The 16,723-nt window shown below is 40.8% G+C and overlaps 1 protein-coding gene across 1 annotated transcript in view; it reads left to right on the forward strand.

The window, feature by feature from the left end:
• Positions 1 to 16,723, forward strand: part of TOM1L1 (target of myb1 like 1 membrane trafficking protein) — a 42,704-nt gene that overhangs the window by 14,409 nt on the left and 11,572 nt on the right. Inside the window, exons 8-10 of the mRNA XM_062216364.1 lie at positions 10,028 to 10,161; positions 15,168 to 15,228; positions 15,590 to 15,707. Of these exons, the coding sequence (XP_062072348.1) occupies positions 10,028 to 10,161; positions 15,168 to 15,228; positions 15,590 to 15,707 (313 nt within the window). The remainder of the gene's footprint in view (positions 1 to 10,027; positions 10,162 to 15,167; positions 15,229 to 15,589; positions 15,708 to 16,723) is intronic.

The following is a 16,723-nucleotide window of genomic DNA, read 5'->3' on the forward strand; positions in this document are numbered from 1 at the left end:
ACATATGTCTGGGGACCAAGGTTGATTTCTAAACAGCAAACATAATAAAGCATTATGAAAGCTAGTGTACAAAAATTTCTGTGATGGGATCATAAGGAGTGACAAAGAAAGGTAAGGACTGTAGGTTTAGATGGAGGCAGTTCTCAAGCTGAGGAGGCACAAAGTGCACAGGGAGGGGATTTGGCACCTGTGTGAACAGGTGAAACCATGAGCCCCATAGTCTTTCCATACCTTGTTCTTTGGACATAATTTACGTTGCTCTTCTTTCTGCTATTTCTTCTCATTATCAGTTTTAAATTTTAGTATTTATTAATTTTTCAGGCAGTTGGGGGGAAAAATCAGTTTCTAAGTCCCTTTCTTTCCAAATAAGTTGAGAAACTTACCATATTTTTACTTGGTTTTCTTTTACCCACATCTCATGGTGGTATAGCTTTCCTTTAACTTCTTAGATTGTTAATGAGTCTTGCTCATATCTTATTTGGAAAACAAAGAAGTTGCAAAAGTTTCTTCAAGAGCACTTTTGTTATATCACAGCTATACCCTGAAATTATTTCTTTTTTCTTCCCTAAAATATGTATATTTTGCTAGTGCTAAACTTTGAGTGTTTGCATACCATAAAAGGCTATGTTAAAAACTATTTAAGTAGATACAGAATTCTAGGTACAAAATTATTTTCTTCAAGTTCTTCAAAGATATGGCTCCATTATATTTTATACCCAGTGATGCTGATGAGAAGCCCAATAACTGATAGGATTCTGATTATTTTTTTAGCATTTATTGATTTATTTTCATCTATTCAAAAGAGAAAGAGTAAGAGATAGGTAGAAAGAGAGAGGGAGAGGGAGAATGAGAGTGAGTTTGAACTTCCATCTGTTGGTTCACTCCCCAGATGCCCACAACAGCCGGAGCTGAGCCAGGCTAGAGCCAGGCTAGGCTGAAGGACTGCATTCAGGTCTCCCTTGTTAGTGGCAGGGACCCAGGCATGTGAGCCCTCATCTGCTACCTCCCCAGATGCTTTAGCAGAAAGTCTATCAGGAGTGGAGTATCTCCCAGAGGGGAAGTGGGCGTCCCAAGTGGCGGCTTAACCTGCTGTGCCACAATGCTCGCCCCTGATTTTTGATTCTTGCTCCTTTGTTTTTCAGTCCTTTTTCTTCTGCTGTTGCTTTACTTGTGATTTGTCTTTACCCTAATATTTGTGAAGTTTCACAGGATCACTGTGTTGCATATTTGTATGTTTCCTTTCTTTATGCTATTTTTCAATTGCTAACCTTTTTGCCCTATCAACCTATGTGTATTTTTTTTTTCTTTTTGACAGGCAGAGTGGATAGTGAGAGAGAGAGACAGAGAGAAAGGTCTTCCTTTTTGCCGTTGGTTCACCCTCCAATGGCCGCTGCGGCCGGCGCGTCTCGCTGATCCGAAGCCAGGAGCCAGGTGCTTCTCCTGGTCTCCCATGCGGGTGCAGGGTCCAAGGACTTGGGCCATCCTCCACTGCCTTCCCGGGCAATAGCAGAGAGCTGGCCTGGAAGAGGGGCAACCGGGATAGAATCCGGTGCCCGGACCGGGACTAGAACCCGGTGTGCCGGTGCCGCAAGGCGGAGGATTAGCCTGTTAAGCCATGGCGCCGGCCAACCTATGTGTATTTTTAACTGTAGAAAAAAAAGAAGCTCTAAGCTTTTTTTCAAAAGTTGTTTTAAAGTATTTGTTTTTAAGTAAAAATACACTGAAAAGCTAGAAATCATTTCTCAACTGTAACTCTATAAGCCTATACTGAGAAACCATTGTGAACTTAGATTTTTTTTTTTTAGTTTTAAAAATTTGTATTTAACTGAAATCAAGATTTTTCTACAAATTATACCTCTTTCTACAAAGTTTAAAAGCCATCACAGAATTATGTGACATTAAACCACGTTAAGAGTGATCGCACAGCTGGCGCCGCAGCTCACTTGGCTAATCCTCCACCTGCGGCGCCGGCACCCCGGGTTCTAGTCCCAGTTGGGGCGCCAGATTCTGTCCTGGTTGCCCCTCTTCCAGGCCAGCTCTCTGCTGTGGCCCGGAAAGGCAGTGGAGGATGGCCCAAGTGCTTGGGCCCTGCACCCCATGGGAGACTAGGATAAGCACCTGGCTCCTGGCTTCAGATCAGCACGATGCACTGGCCGCAGTGCGCCGGCCGCAGCGGCCATTGGAGGGTGAACCAATGGCAAAGGAAGACCTTTCTCTCTGTCTCACTGTCCACTCTGCCTGTCAAAAAAAAAAAAAAAAGTGATCACACATCACAGTAAGAGTATTTTGTGCTTAAGAAACAATGTGCAGTATCTCCTTTTCAGACTTTCACCCTAGATTTCAACTGTAAACACACAAGATTAGTCTTAGTCATTCATATTGGTGTAGTAGATTGATGACATAAATGATGACTAGTTAATTTATACTGTCATGATTGCAAAAGGCAATCTTTACAAATGCCTAAAAAGTTTTTTTAAATAAAAAGCAGCCAGCATTGCCCTCCTTTTCTGTAAAAATGAATTTTCTTCCCCTCCTTCTTCACCCACTTTGAGGTGATATATACGTCTTCAGGAACTCCATGCCACTAGCCGCCCACTATTCACTTATATGAGTGGGATATCTCTCATGTGTGTAGGAACAAGAAGAGGATTTAAAAGCACAACTGGGGAGCCTAAAGTTTCAGGTGAGGTGTGAGCTAATCTCTACAGGTTATTGACCTTTATGGCAATGCATTGATCAGGCTGGCCGAAGGGAGGCATTGAAAGGACATACGTGGAGAGACTACATTCCAGATGGATTTCAGAAAGACCCTTTGGTGGCGCTGAGATGACAAACTCTGAGGAAGCAAGACAAGACTCCAGGAAACAGTAGGCACTTGTCTTAGGATAGATCTTCTGTGTTGTTCTGTAGGTATAAACTGGCATCCCTGGTCAAATAAATTTGCAAAACCAATTGCCGATAATTCTCTTGAAGGTTCAGGAAGTTCATTGGTATAGTAAAGACCCTAAGGTCTTTGTTTAACCTAACATGTACAAAATTACTTGATCAAAGAATCACCATATACAGAGAACCTGTTTAAGTAATCTACAGAACATCAGAGCAGTATGCCTTGAGAAATAAGTCAATATTTTGGATCAGTTGATTTTTTATTATTTTTAGAATATTTTAATTGAAAGCATTCTGTTGTATCATTTGGCTGAGGATTCGTGAGATTCTTAGCTTTGGGCAACTCATGTATCATAATTGAATTTAGTTTCTGTGTGTATAAAATGAAGAGCCCATGGCCGGCGCCGCGGCTCACTAGGCTAATTCTCCGCCTTGCGGCGCCGGCACACTGGGTTCTAGTCCCGGTCGGGGCACCGATCCTGTCCCGGTTGCCCCTCTTCCAGGCCAGCTCTCTGCTGTGGCCAGGGAGTGCAGTGGAGGATGGCCCAAGTCCTTGGGCCCTGCACCCCATGGGAGACCAGGAGAAGCAGCTGGCTCCTGCCATCGGATCAGCGCAGTGCGGCGGCCATTGGAGGGTGAACCAACGGCAAAAGGAAGACCTTTCTCTCTGTCTCTCTCTCACTGTCCACTCTGCCTGTCAAAAAAAAAAAAAAAATGAAGAGCCCAAATGATACTTGGTACACAAAAGTAATATGAAATATTTTCTATTTAGATAGGTGAGTAAAAGGAAAGTTAATCACTAAAGTTCACACATAGTAATCTTTGGAAAAAATCCACAGTTGGAGGCTTTTAGGTAGGGTTTTTGTAACCTATAATGCTAATAATTATTTTAAATTAACTTTAAAAATTAAGTATCAAAGGAACAGAGTATGTGGCACATGATGTTTTCAAAAGTGGTCACACAATATTTCTAGTTCCACACAGTCTTCTCAGGCCCTTCAGAGCTCTAAAGGGTAGTGATTTGTGACTTCTCTCTCGCCTTCTCATCCATCTGTGGTTAACAGTCCTGCAGTAAAAATGTACACTGAACGTTCCACTTAAATGTGTGAATCTAGTTTTACATTTTGTTCATCAAGTTGGAAATGTCTTTTTGTCTCATTGTGGTTGGGTGCAGATGTCTGGTTACATTTTGTAAGGCTAATGCTAATTTGTTGCTGTTTTATTGCCAGAGCTTGAGGCTGTGTGTTGTCTTGACTAGTATAGTGATTTAAGTTATAAATCAACATTAGACTACTACTCATGGCCAATTCAAATTGAATGGGTTCTGCCATTAAATCAACTTATTTATAGTGGTTATTGAAGATGTAACTTTATTTTTCTTTCTCTACTTTTTATTAGTAACACAAAGATCCGGTATGTTATTGATTACTATTTGAAGTTTTTAAAATCTAAATAACTCCACTATAGCCATTCTAAAATATTCTGGAGAAATTTTCAGAGGAGAAAAGGAGAAAGAGCCTATCTGATTTAGGGCTCTAAAAATGAAACCAGTAGACTGTGGAAAAGCAAAAATGATTCTTTAGTTTGCACTTTCTTAAAGGTTTCCTCATAGGTGGCTGAACCATTCAGATCAATAGAATGAGGACCCCTCAGGTAATGCTCGCTCCCTGCCTGGCTGCCCTCGTGTAACTGCAGGCAGCCTTGGAGATTTCTGCAGGAGCCAGTGTCATCATTGCAGAGTGGGCAGCGACATGGGAGGCGGAAAACCAAGGGAAGTGTGTGTGCAGAAGGCAGCCTTGAGAGCAGCCACCCCTTTGGTGGAAGGAGTAGGGGAAAGAAGTATCCAGATCTCATTCCCTTCCTTTCCTTGTCTTTTCTGCCAGCACACCCTGTTGACAACTCAATCAGCAGGGGACGTGCAGGCCAGCTTCTGGGGCACAGAGTGGGACAGAAAGTGTGGCCAGTGGATCTGGAGGGCAAAACGAAGGTGTCCAGCACATAGCAAAAGCCTCCACTCAAAGAGTTGCTCTGCTCTTTTTGCACATATCCTTTGCCAGTGACCACAGTCTTGTACTATTCGTTAACGTTAAAACCAGTCTGTGTTCTGGGAGCCTCCTTTTGTTTTATCTGTCTGTGCTTACTTTCGAGCAGCAGTTCAGTTTATTTGGAACCTGTTCCTTGTCTGTTTCCTTCCCTCTGAAGCTCAGTCTATTTACCTGGAATCCCCTCGCTGTTCTTCCAGTCCATGTTGAACAACAAGGTTCTGAAGCCCTACTAATTTTCAGGGCCTGTTGCTCTTTGTTAGTCTCTTAGCCATACAGCTGTTTTGTGTAGTAAGCCCCTTTCCCCACCAATGTGTTCCTAGTGGACGTTGGACTTCCTTAGGGGTGGACGTGGGATTTCTCTTGCTGGAGTACAGCTTGCCGATTCTGAGGCTGCATCCAGCCCAAGGAGTGTTGTGATGAGTTAAAGGTGCCTGCTCCGGCCATAGGAATGATGCGTTGGCTACATGTGTTTCCCATACTTGCTTTATTGGCATTGTTTGCTTGGTTTTTACCCCTTTCGCTCTTCTCATGGGGAGCAGGCCTTCCTTGGTACCTCTTACGTTAGTCTTTCTTATCTTAGTTTTTGGCCTGCCCCAGAAGGACAGTGAAAGAAGAGAATGTTTTAGGAAAAGTCGCGCTGCCCTGACCCCTCTCGTTGTCTTTGCCATTCAGAAACTTGTGAGGTATTCAGAGTGGAAGAGACTTTGGGTGGCATTGATTCCATCTTCCTTTGCAGGCGAGGCTGCAGATTGAGAAAGGGGATGGTTTGCCCTCACCATGGCAAGTGACGAGCAGGAGTGAGAGCCTCACTCTCCTGAGTTTGTGTTGTATCCGCTATACCTGTTTGTTCTTCATTTTGCACCCAGGACTGAATTTCTAGTATAAACGGCTAACCTGTTGTTGTCTCATCTCAGTATCTATTAGTTCTTGGTGGAGTTTGGTAGCAATGTGAAGGCATAAACAAATCTTATGCTTTGAAGTCTGTTTCAGTACTTTGTAAGCCCACGTTTATTTAAAACACACTCTGCACCCTGAACGAGCTCATTAAACATGTGCTGATTAGCTCAATGTTCTTTGTTGAATAATTAGTGACTTTGGGCCAAAGGAATTGGTAAAGACAAAGGCACGAGGGAAATAAAATGTTGACAGTATTTAGTTGGAAAAAAAGTTCTAGCAAGTTAATGATCTTCTTGAGGAGTATGTTGAAAATGGATTCATCATTCAGCTGAGGTCTGTGTAAGGAACAAAGACATTGAGTATGCAGAGCTGAGAAATGGCCCATGTTAGAGTGAGGGAGGCAGTTTTTATTTTTGAACAGATAAATTCTCTCTCTCTTTTTTTTTTTTTTTTAAAGATGGATTTGAAAGGCAGAGTTACAGAGAGGGAGGGACAGAAGCAGAGGCAGAGAGAGAGAGACATCTTCCATCTGCTGGTTCACTCCTCGAATGGCTGCAACAGCTGGAGCTGGGCCAATCCAAAGCCCAGGAGTTTGTTCTGAGTCTCCCACATGGATGCAGGGACCCAAGCACTTGGGCCATCTTCTGCTGCTTTCCCAGCGCATCGGCAGGGAGCTGGATTGCAAGTGGAGTAGCCAGAACTGGAACTGGTGCCCATGTGGGATGCCTTCACTGCAAGCAGTGGCTTTATGCCCTGTGCCACTGCACTGACCCCTCTCGATCTCTTACAGTCTGGATAAGAATTCCAGGGAGAGAGGGAATATGTTCTGGCCTGATATTAGGGATGTTGCCACACAGATTCTGGAGAAGGTTTCAATCCAACACATTTTTTTTTCTTTTCTTTTCTTTTTTTTTTTTTTTTTCAACAAAGTTAGTGAGAGAGAGAGACAGAGAGAAAGGTCTTCCTTTCGTTGTTTCATCCCCCAAATGGCCGCTACGGCCGGCGCGCTGCGCCAATCCAAAGCCAGGAGCCAGGTGCTTCCTCCTGTTCTCCCATGCGGGTGCAGGGCCCAAGCACTTGGGCCATCCTCCACTGCCCTCCCGGGCCACCGCAGAGAGCTGGACTGGAAGAAGAGCAACCGGGACAGAACCGGCGCCCCAAGCAGCACAAGAACCCTGGGTGCCGGCACCACAGGCGGAGGATTAGCCTAGTGAGCCGTGGCGCTGGCAATCCAACACATTTCTTCCTGGTTTTATTTTCTCAAGGAAGATTTTGAAGCATTTTCCTTTTTCTTTTCATTAGTTTGCTCTGTGTTTGTGAACGTTGGATGAACATGGTTGGAGTTGCAAATGCAGAGGAGTGTCTTTCCTTAATTTCTGAGTGCTTTGTGGAGGAATAGGAGCCATCTCACTGTAGGAAGCGGAAGCTCTTATTGACCTTCTTTTTGTTTTGCCTGGTGTCTGTTGAATTGAATATACAATTCCTTTTAACTTAGACGCTTGCCTTGGCTTGACTATGTTATGAAAGCAGGCGATTGCAGGGGCTCTGTGATGGACATGTGCACCAGCAGCTGTTATTCTGTGTTTTGACTTGTTCCCTAAATCCACAGCCCTGCATGTGCTTGTAATGGGGAACTCTGACCCATTCTTTTTGTCCATGGTGCTTGATCTGTGCTGTTTCCAGGTGGCATAGCCTTCCTCCGAGACAGACATCAATTGTAAAGATCAGAGTGGGCTGGCTTTTGAAGAGGCTTTTCACATTCTGCTCTGCAAACCTGCTGAGAGATGAGGGCTTCCTTTGATGTTTTCATTCCATCTGTCTGTTGAAAGGGCAAGAGGCGGGTCTTCATGGGACCCGGGGCTATTGATGTTGGCTGCAAATTCATTTCAAATTCATTTCTATATTTCTGTTCAGGCATCTAATAGCCACTGTATTTCCTTGATCTTGACCTTGCTGTAGCAAGGTTGCCGGTGAGCAACAAGAGAAATAGTTTCTGTGCATTCTCTAAAGCAAGAACAAAAGAAAGTTACGGTTCATCATGGTATTACATTAAATGCCATTAGTTCTTTCTTCTGCATGATTTTGGGTCCTGGTTAATAATGCATATATTGGAAGATAAAGTAAGCTATCTAATGAACTAATAGTGACAGCTACTCAGCATCCATAATACATTTATTAACTACCCACTGTATACCAGACCCCATGGGGTTTCAATTACACCACTTCCTATAGCCCTACAAAATAGTTGTTAATCTTGTGTTATAGATGAAACAAAGCAAAACCTAAGGGTAAATTTTAGCCTTATTTCTTTAAATCCCATATGGAATGTATAAGGGGAGATGCCTATGATTACTTAGTCCAAAGTCATTTCTCTTTGCACTATATCTGGGGCCTTAACTGAGCAAAATCTAGCCTGCCACCTGCCTTTGTTTTAATAGAACTTGGCCACACCTATTCATGTACATATTTCCTAGGGTGGTTTTCAGGCTGAGATAACAGAATTGAGTGGCTGCAAGGTAGACTAGATGACACACAGAAAAGAAACTATTTGCTATCTAGAGCATTAAGAAACACTTCTGTACCTCTGCACTATACCATTGCTGAGAGTGGCCAAATCATTAGCACATAGGACAGCTTTTCTGGCTGCACATTTCAAGTAGAAAAGCCCAAAGTCCACCATCTATTTGTCTGCTTCACCTTTTTAATATTTTTTAAGATTTATTTAATTTATTTGAAAGAGTTTCAGAGAGGTAGAGCCAGAGAGAGAGAGAGAGAGAGAGAGAGAGGTCTTCCATCTGCTAATTGACTCCCCCAAAAGACTGCAATGCCCAGATCCAAAGCCAGGAGCCAGAAGCTTCATCCGGGTCTCCCACATCAGTGCAGAGGCCTAAGCACTTGGGCCATCTTCTACTGCTTTCCCAGGCCATAGCAGAGAGCTGGATTGGAAGTGGAGCAGCTGGGATTCAATCCAGCACCCATATGGGATGCCAGCACTGCAGGCCAGGGTTTAACCCGCTGTGCCACAGTGCCGGCCACCACCTTTTTAACTTCTAAATATTTATGTTATAATTCTGTGGAGGTATGGGCTTTTACCTCTGAGTCTAAATGCTGGCTCATGATAGTATGATTTATTTACTTAGTGATTTCCTGCTGGGACTCTTGTAATAGATTGAGATTCTAAGTGGCTGCATGAAGCATAAATTTTTCAGCAAGCATTTCTTTCTTAAGGAGAAAAAGTCAGATAACATAATTGTGTGTTTAAGAAAGCTTGCTCCTTTCCTTTTGAAAGGAGAAATGTCCCTTTGTTTTTGACTGATGTCAATACCCTGTTACTCCTATTATAGGGAAAATTTCTAGCCAAGATGGCATTGAGGAGGTATTAACATAAGTTTTAGAGGCTTGTTAGTTGTAAGGCAGTATTTTTCGAATGTCAGTATATATAAGAAACAGTTTTGGTTGTTTTCCAAAAATAAATGTAGATTCTGGGTATCTCAGCCCCGAAGATTCTGAATTAGTTAATTTGCTATATATGTTCCTGATGCTTATGCGAAAAAGCCAGTTTGGGGGGGTAGAGTCATATTAAGTGACTATATAGGATTCTATATAATCCAAATAAGGGTATTGTCCATGACTAATTTTTAAAACCTAGTCCAGTGTACCTTGGAATAGCACATAACTATAAACTTTAAAATTTTAAGTACAACATAACAGGAACTAAAATTATGCCCCTGTAAATGTATTTTAACAAATTCTTCCAATACCACTAAAACTGACAATAACATTTTATGTATATGCTTTATAGACATCCTCGTTACACAGATCTCATTGGATTTTTATGGCAACCCTTGAGGTAGACATGGAAAGTGTTATAATTTTCATTTTTCAATGAGAAAACAGATTTAGAAAACAAGCGATGATTTTCCCCCAACACAACATGCAGTACCTCTGGTTTCTAGTACAGTGTTACTTTCCATGTACCATATGGTCTTCATGATGCCTATTTTTATTTCTAAAGGAAAATATCACTATATATTTTATGTGTTGATGGTAGGAAGTATGAGATGCTCGTAGTTACATGTTCGTACTGTGGTAATCTCCCATAAGAGCCTCGGAGTGGCAATGATCCCAGGTGTATGTAGATGGGTGTGTTAGGTGTCTATAAAGCATGGAAGAAGAAACCTCTCTCCCTTCTTTGACAGAAACTTTATAAGACAAGTCGGGAGATGCACAAGAGAATCATGGATCTACTTGTGGTGGTGGAAAATGAAGATGTAACTATTGAGCTAATTCAAGTGAATGAGGATTTGAATAATGCCATCCTTGGATATGAGAGGTGAGAAGGTGATGTACCCTCTTTGACCCTCTTCAGAATTTAATTTTACCACCAGTTACTCAGCATTCTTACTAGGATGCCTACAAAGGAACACTTTTTCCAGCTCTTTTCTCAAGGGAGTGGTATCAGATGCCTTTTGAATGGGACAATTTTCCCATTGTGGTTGCTACTCACAAATTGCCAGAGGTATTTCTCCCAGTTAAGGTCACATTTCTAAGACTCATTTATTTTATTTTAAAGAGTTACAGAGAGAGAAGGAAATAGAGAGAGAGAGAGATCTTCCATTTGCTAGTTCACTCCCCAGATGGCCACAACAGCCAGGGCTGGACCAGGCCTAAATCAGAAGCCAGGCACCTCATCTGGGTCTCTGAGCTTTCCCAGGTCATTAACAGGGAACTGGATCAGAAGTAGAGCAGCTAGGACACAGACCAGTGCCAATATGGGATGCCAGCATCACAGGTGATGGCCTTACCCCCTACACCACAACACTGGTACCAAGGTCACATTTCTTATAGGCACTATTTCTGTTGAGAATTACTGGGAATGTTTAATTGCACAGTGGCTGTATTTCTAACCAACTGATGAAGAATGAGAACATTCGAACAAAAGTGAAACAAATGAACAGGCCTAGATGCAAATCTAACTGATGATTTTGGATAAGTTACATAAATTTTTTTTAACACTTAGGGTTTTTTTTTTCCCTATCTAAGAAAGTCACACCTATTTGAAGATGCTGGTTTTTCAGATTGGTTTGTTTGCTTGCCTGCTTGCTTTTTTAGAATTAAAAAGGTAATGTACAGAAATATCCAAAGCAAGCAACAGGAATATTAATGGGAAAATGGAAGGACAAATCATTGCTATCAATAATAACATTGAATGTAAGTGGCCTAAATTATCCAATTAAAAGATACAGACTGGCTGAATGGATTAAAAAACAAGACCCATCTATTTGCTGCCTGCAGGAAACACACCTCACCAATAAAGATACAGACTGAAAGTAAAAGAATGGAAAAATATATTTTATGCTAATGGAAAGTGAAAAAAGAGCACGGGTAGCCGTCTTAATGTCAGACAAAATAGACTTTAACTCAAAAACTAACCATACTTTTCATAAATGGACAGATCAGCTACACAAAAATCAACAAAGAAACAACAGAGCTCATCTGTACTATGGACCAAATGGACTTCATTGATATCTACAGAACATTTTATCCCACAGCTACAGAATACACATTATTTTCATCAGTGCATGGAACTTTTTCTAGAATAAACCATATGCTACACCATAAAATAAGTCTCAACAAATTTTCTAAAAAATGAAATAAGGTATATCTTCTTGGACCACAGTGGAATGAAGCTGGAAGGTAACAACTTAAGAAGTTCAGGGAGACTGAATAAGATGTTCCTGAAAGAACAGTGGGTCACAGAAGAAATCTAAAGGAAAATCAAAAAATTCCTGAAAATGAAGATGACAACACAACATATCAAAACATGGGATACAGTGAAAGCAGTGTTAAGAGGGAAGTTTATAGCAATTAGTGCCTGCATCAAGAAACTGGAAAGGCATCAGATAAATGATCTAACAGTTCATCTCAAGCACCTAGAAAAACAAGAACAAAGCTAACCCAAAATTAGTAAGAGGAAAGAAATAATTAAAATGAGAGAAGTAATAAGCAAATTGAAATAACAAAGATACAAAAGATCAGTGAAAGGAAGAGCTGCTTTTTGAAAAACAGAATTGCTACACCATTGACCCAACTAACCAAAAAACAAAGGGGGGGACCCAAATTAATAAAATCAGAGATGACAAAAAGAGATGTTACAATGGATACCACAGAAATAAAAGAAGCATCAAGAATTACTACAAACAGTTATATGCCAGCAAATTGGAAAATCTAGAAGAAATAACTAGATTTCTGGACATATAGTCTGCCAAAATTGACTCATGAAGACATGGAAATTCCATCAGTAATAAAGACCTTCTCAACAAAGAAAAGCTCAGAACCAGATGGCTTCACTGCTGAATTCTACCAAATATTTAAAGAACTAATTCCAATGTTTATTACAGTTCAGTTCATAATAGCTAAGATATAGAATCAACCCAAATGCCCATCAACTGATGAATAGATAAAGAAAATGTGATAGATACACAATATGGAATACTACTCAGCCACAAGATGAAACCCTGTCTTTTGCAACAAAATGTGTACAACTGGAAACCATTATGCTTAGTGAAATAAGCCAGTCCCCAAAAGACATGTTTGTTTTCCCTGATTTGACATATGTTTTCCCTGATTTGTGGTAATTAATACATAGAGCACAACAAAATGTATATGAGTGAAATTGAAATTTTGAGATTTGATTATTGTTTAAAGCCCTTGTATATACTCTTGAGTTACAGTGGTTTTTCTACTTACTACTTGTTGAATTCTTTTTTTGGTGGAGGGTTAAGGGTCCAGCATTGTAGCATAGTAGGTAAAGCCACTGCCTGAAATGCTGGCATCCCAAATGGGCAGCACTTCTTGTCCCGGGTGCTCTACTTTCAATCCAGTTCCCTACTAATGTGCCTGGGAAAGCAGTGGAAGATGACCCAAGTACTTGGGCCCCTGCCACCCATGTGGGACACCAGGAAGAAACTCCTGGTTCCTGGCTTCAGTCTGGCCCAGCCCTGGCTGTTGTGGCTATCTGGGAAGTGAACCAGGGAATGGAAGGTATCTCGCTCACTCGCTCGCTTTCTCTCTCTCCTTCTCACTCTAGCTCTGCTTTCAAGTAAATAAAATAAATCTTAAAAAAAGTATACCATTGTAAAATTAAAAGAAAAAATAGGAAGGAGGAGGGGGAATAGGGTGAGAAATGTCATTATGCTTATAAATCTGTATATATGAAATTTGTTTACCTTACAAAAATAAAAAATAAAACAAAGAAAAATAAATAGAAATGTTTTAAAGGACAAAAACACTTAGTGGAATGCCAGCAAATTGACACCCATTAATATTTCATTAAGCCATTTAATTTATTGACTTATTTTTATCTATTCATTATGAATGAAACAGAATCATTGAAATAAAGTCAGTGGCTATTAAATGGTAGTTTGTTTTCTTCCCTGTGTTATATTTACTGCCTATTAGAGATAGCTGCCATTCATAGGAAACGATGACAAGGCATTGGCTGATGGTGTGAGCCCAGTGGCCAGAAACCACCAAATGAACTCAAAGCCGTTGCCCTTTGTTTTCTGTGATATATATCTTTGTAAGCAGAAAGATATCCAAGGAAAATTCCCACGTGATTTTCAGTTCAGTGCTGCCTTCTGGTTTTCATTTTGGAGAATTCTGTTGAAAGCCGTAAGACCGCTGCCTCAAGGCTTCCCCCGAGGGGGAATATGTACTTATGTGGCCTAACTATCAGAGCATTGGATGACTTCTGTGAACAGCTCACTCTGATTCAGCTTGGAGCATGTGTACCAAAGTGAGGGCAGGAAATCAACGTGATTCAAACGCTCACGTCTAGAATTCAGAGACAAAGTCTTGCTTCTAGAGAAGATGCTAGTCTGGTATTTCAGTCTTTTTTTTTTTTTTTTTTTTTTTTGCTAAGGCAAATGGCTGCAAACCTAGTGGCTTAAAACAACACAAATTTATTATTACAAGATGACAGATTACTAAGTTTCATAAATCAGGAGTCAGGGTAACACTGGCCTAAATTCGAAGTACCCATAGTGCTGAATCTTTCGGGGCCTCTGGTGGAGAATTTACCCTTTTAACATTTACATTTCCAGAAACTGCCTATTTTCCTTGGCTCCTGTCCCCTGTCTTCCATCGTCAAAGCCAGCAATGTCTGTTGTAGTCCTTTGTCCATTGTATCACTCTTCTCCCTCTGCCTCTCTCTTCTGTACTTAAGGATATGTTTGACTACATTGGGCTGATCTGTACAGCACACTAGCCAACTTCACTTTGTTTACAACATTTATTTCCCCCTTTCCCATGTACCCTGACGCATGCACTGGATCTGCCCACAAGAATGTGAAGGGACCATTTTTCTGCCTATCAGAGTCTGCCCTCTGGCCCCAAAAGATTCACATCCATCCCACTTGCAAAACACATTCCCCTATTCCGTCATCTCCCACTCTCTCTGTAACTCTGCCTTTCAAATAAAATAAAACTTAAAAAAAAAGAATGAGGATAAACAATGAAAATACTTAATTGTATTTGAATTTTTATGGAAAATTATGATGGCAAAGTCAAAAACAACTGAAGTAACTGGTTAAAGTTGTTATAGATTCATGAGGTAAATATTAAAATTATACTTCTCAATAAGTAGAAAAGTGCAACATAATGAAGTCAGGATACAGAATTATGTAAAGCATAATTTCAACTAAGTTTTAAAATAGATTCATTTATAGAAGAAACACTGGGGCCCACACTGTGGTGCAGTAGGTTAATCCTCTGCCTACAGCCCCGGCATTCCATATGGGCACCGGTTCTAGTCCTGGCTGCTCCTCTTCCAATCCAGCTCTCTGCTGTGGCCTGGGAAAGCAGTAGAAGATGGCCCAAGTGCATGGGCCCCTGCAGCTACATGGGAGACCGGGAAGAAGCTCCTGACTCTTGGATTCAGATCAGCTCAGCTCCAGCTGTTGTGGCCATTTGGGGAGTGAACCAGCGGATGGAAGACATCTCTCTCTCTCCCTCTCTCTTTCTGTTTTTCCCTCTCACTGCCTGTAACTCTACCTCTCAAATAAATAAATAAATAAAATCTTAAAGAAAAAAAACATTACATCTTAATAGTGTTAATTTCTGGGTGATGGGATTATTAATTTTTCAAAAATATTTTTAGTTTTCTATAAGAGTATTAACACTCAAAATTGGGAGAAAATTATTAAAAGTATTTTACTGGGAGTTAAATGATAGGCTAATTATTTTCATTCTTAAATATTTGCATACTAATAATTGCTAAATTTTGTGCCACTTTCATATCTTTATTTTTAAATACTTTTATTTTGCTAATGCCAACAGGTTTACTCGAAATCAGCAAAGGATTTTAGAGCAAATTAGAAACCAGGAGGAAGCCACCAATGTAAGTGATTAGAAATGTTATAAATGTTTGTATTACATATGTAAGAAGTAAGGCTATCCTAAAACAGTTTTCAACAGAGAAATGCATTGGCACTTTGATGTGATTTTGGTGGTAAAAAGTATCTGCTGTAAAATCCCAATGTTACTAAGTTTTTATTCAGAGGTCATAAGATTCCTGAGTATGGAAGCCAAGTAGGTAGTGAGATGAGGTTTAGTTTATTATTGACTGTTGAATGAAGAATGCTTCCTCAAAATGCATCCTGGTAACAGTCTTCCTATCTACAAAGGCCATAGTGAGAAAGCCACTATCGACCACCTGACATGTGTTCTCCAAGTTCTGTTTTTGTTTGCTCTGTTTGCAGACTACCAGCGAGCCTTCCGCTCCATCTTGTGATCTCCTGGACCTCAGTCCCAGTCCTCCGATACCTGGGGCCCCTCTGGGAGAACTCAACACCGTGAACACTCAGCTTTCAGACTTAAGTAAATAAGCACTTGGGCCTTTTCAGACCAGCAGAAGAACTTGATGTGAAGCGTTTCTCCTTGGTCTCATGATTAAATGCCGTCTGAGAAGGACTGAAGTCAGTTTGACCAGAGTACTATAACAGGAGATGTAATTACTTGTTAGCATATGGTTGGGTTGAAGCAGGTGCAGGGATAGGACGTTTCTGGGATAGCAGGTCCTTGGAGCTCGTCCTACTGGCTTAGAGCCTCAGGAATTTAGCTGGCTTGCTTTGTTGAGTTTGGTGGCCAATACTTTTAAGTCTACTCTGAACTCATATTCTTTTATCATTGTTTTTTTCTACTGTGCCATAGCATCAAGTAAAGAAATATGTGATGCAGGTGAACACATTGAGAATTTTAAAGGCATGATCGATGTGTGGGTGAAATGTAAGGTGGAAAAACGCCAGCTTTAGAGCTAATGAAGTTCCAGTTGACGTCTTCTGAGCCCCCTAACCTCTGAGACTTTCTTACCTTATAAAAGGGGAACCATGGTTGTTGTAGAGTTTCTATGAAGGTAAAAGAAGTAGTTAAAAATGCATTGCAGGTTAGGCATCACCTATATTATCTAACTTACTGGTTACCTTCTACTATCCTTATTCCTGAGAACAATTAGCAAATTACAAAACGAGGATAGTAGAAAATGGTGAGATCCAGCAGTTTAACAAAGTTGAAAACAGTTTGCTTTTCTCTCATCATCTCTTGTTATCTGGTATTTCCAGAGTAAAATACAACCCTGCACTAGTGATTTTCTGATGCCCAGGTTCCCTAGTTCTAAAATACTGCCTAGTTGCTTATGTGGGCCAGTGGTATGTGTAGAATCACTTCGTTATAGTTTTCTTAGGTGTTTGTCAGGAATTTTCAGAGGGAAGAAATGGCATTCCCATAACTGTGTTTCATTTCAGATTATGGGAAGTTAACAGCTTCTAGGTGAGAACAGAACCCTGTCTGTACCATAAATTTTTACCCTTGTGCTGGGCAGGACAAGACATGTTAAA

This window comes from Lepus europaeus, chromosome 18 (assembly GCF_033115175.1).
Source record: "Lepus europaeus isolate LE1 chromosome 18, mLepTim1.pri, whole genome shotgun sequence".
NCBI lineage: Eukaryota > Metazoa > Chordata > Mammalia > Lagomorpha > Leporidae > Lepus > Lepus europaeus.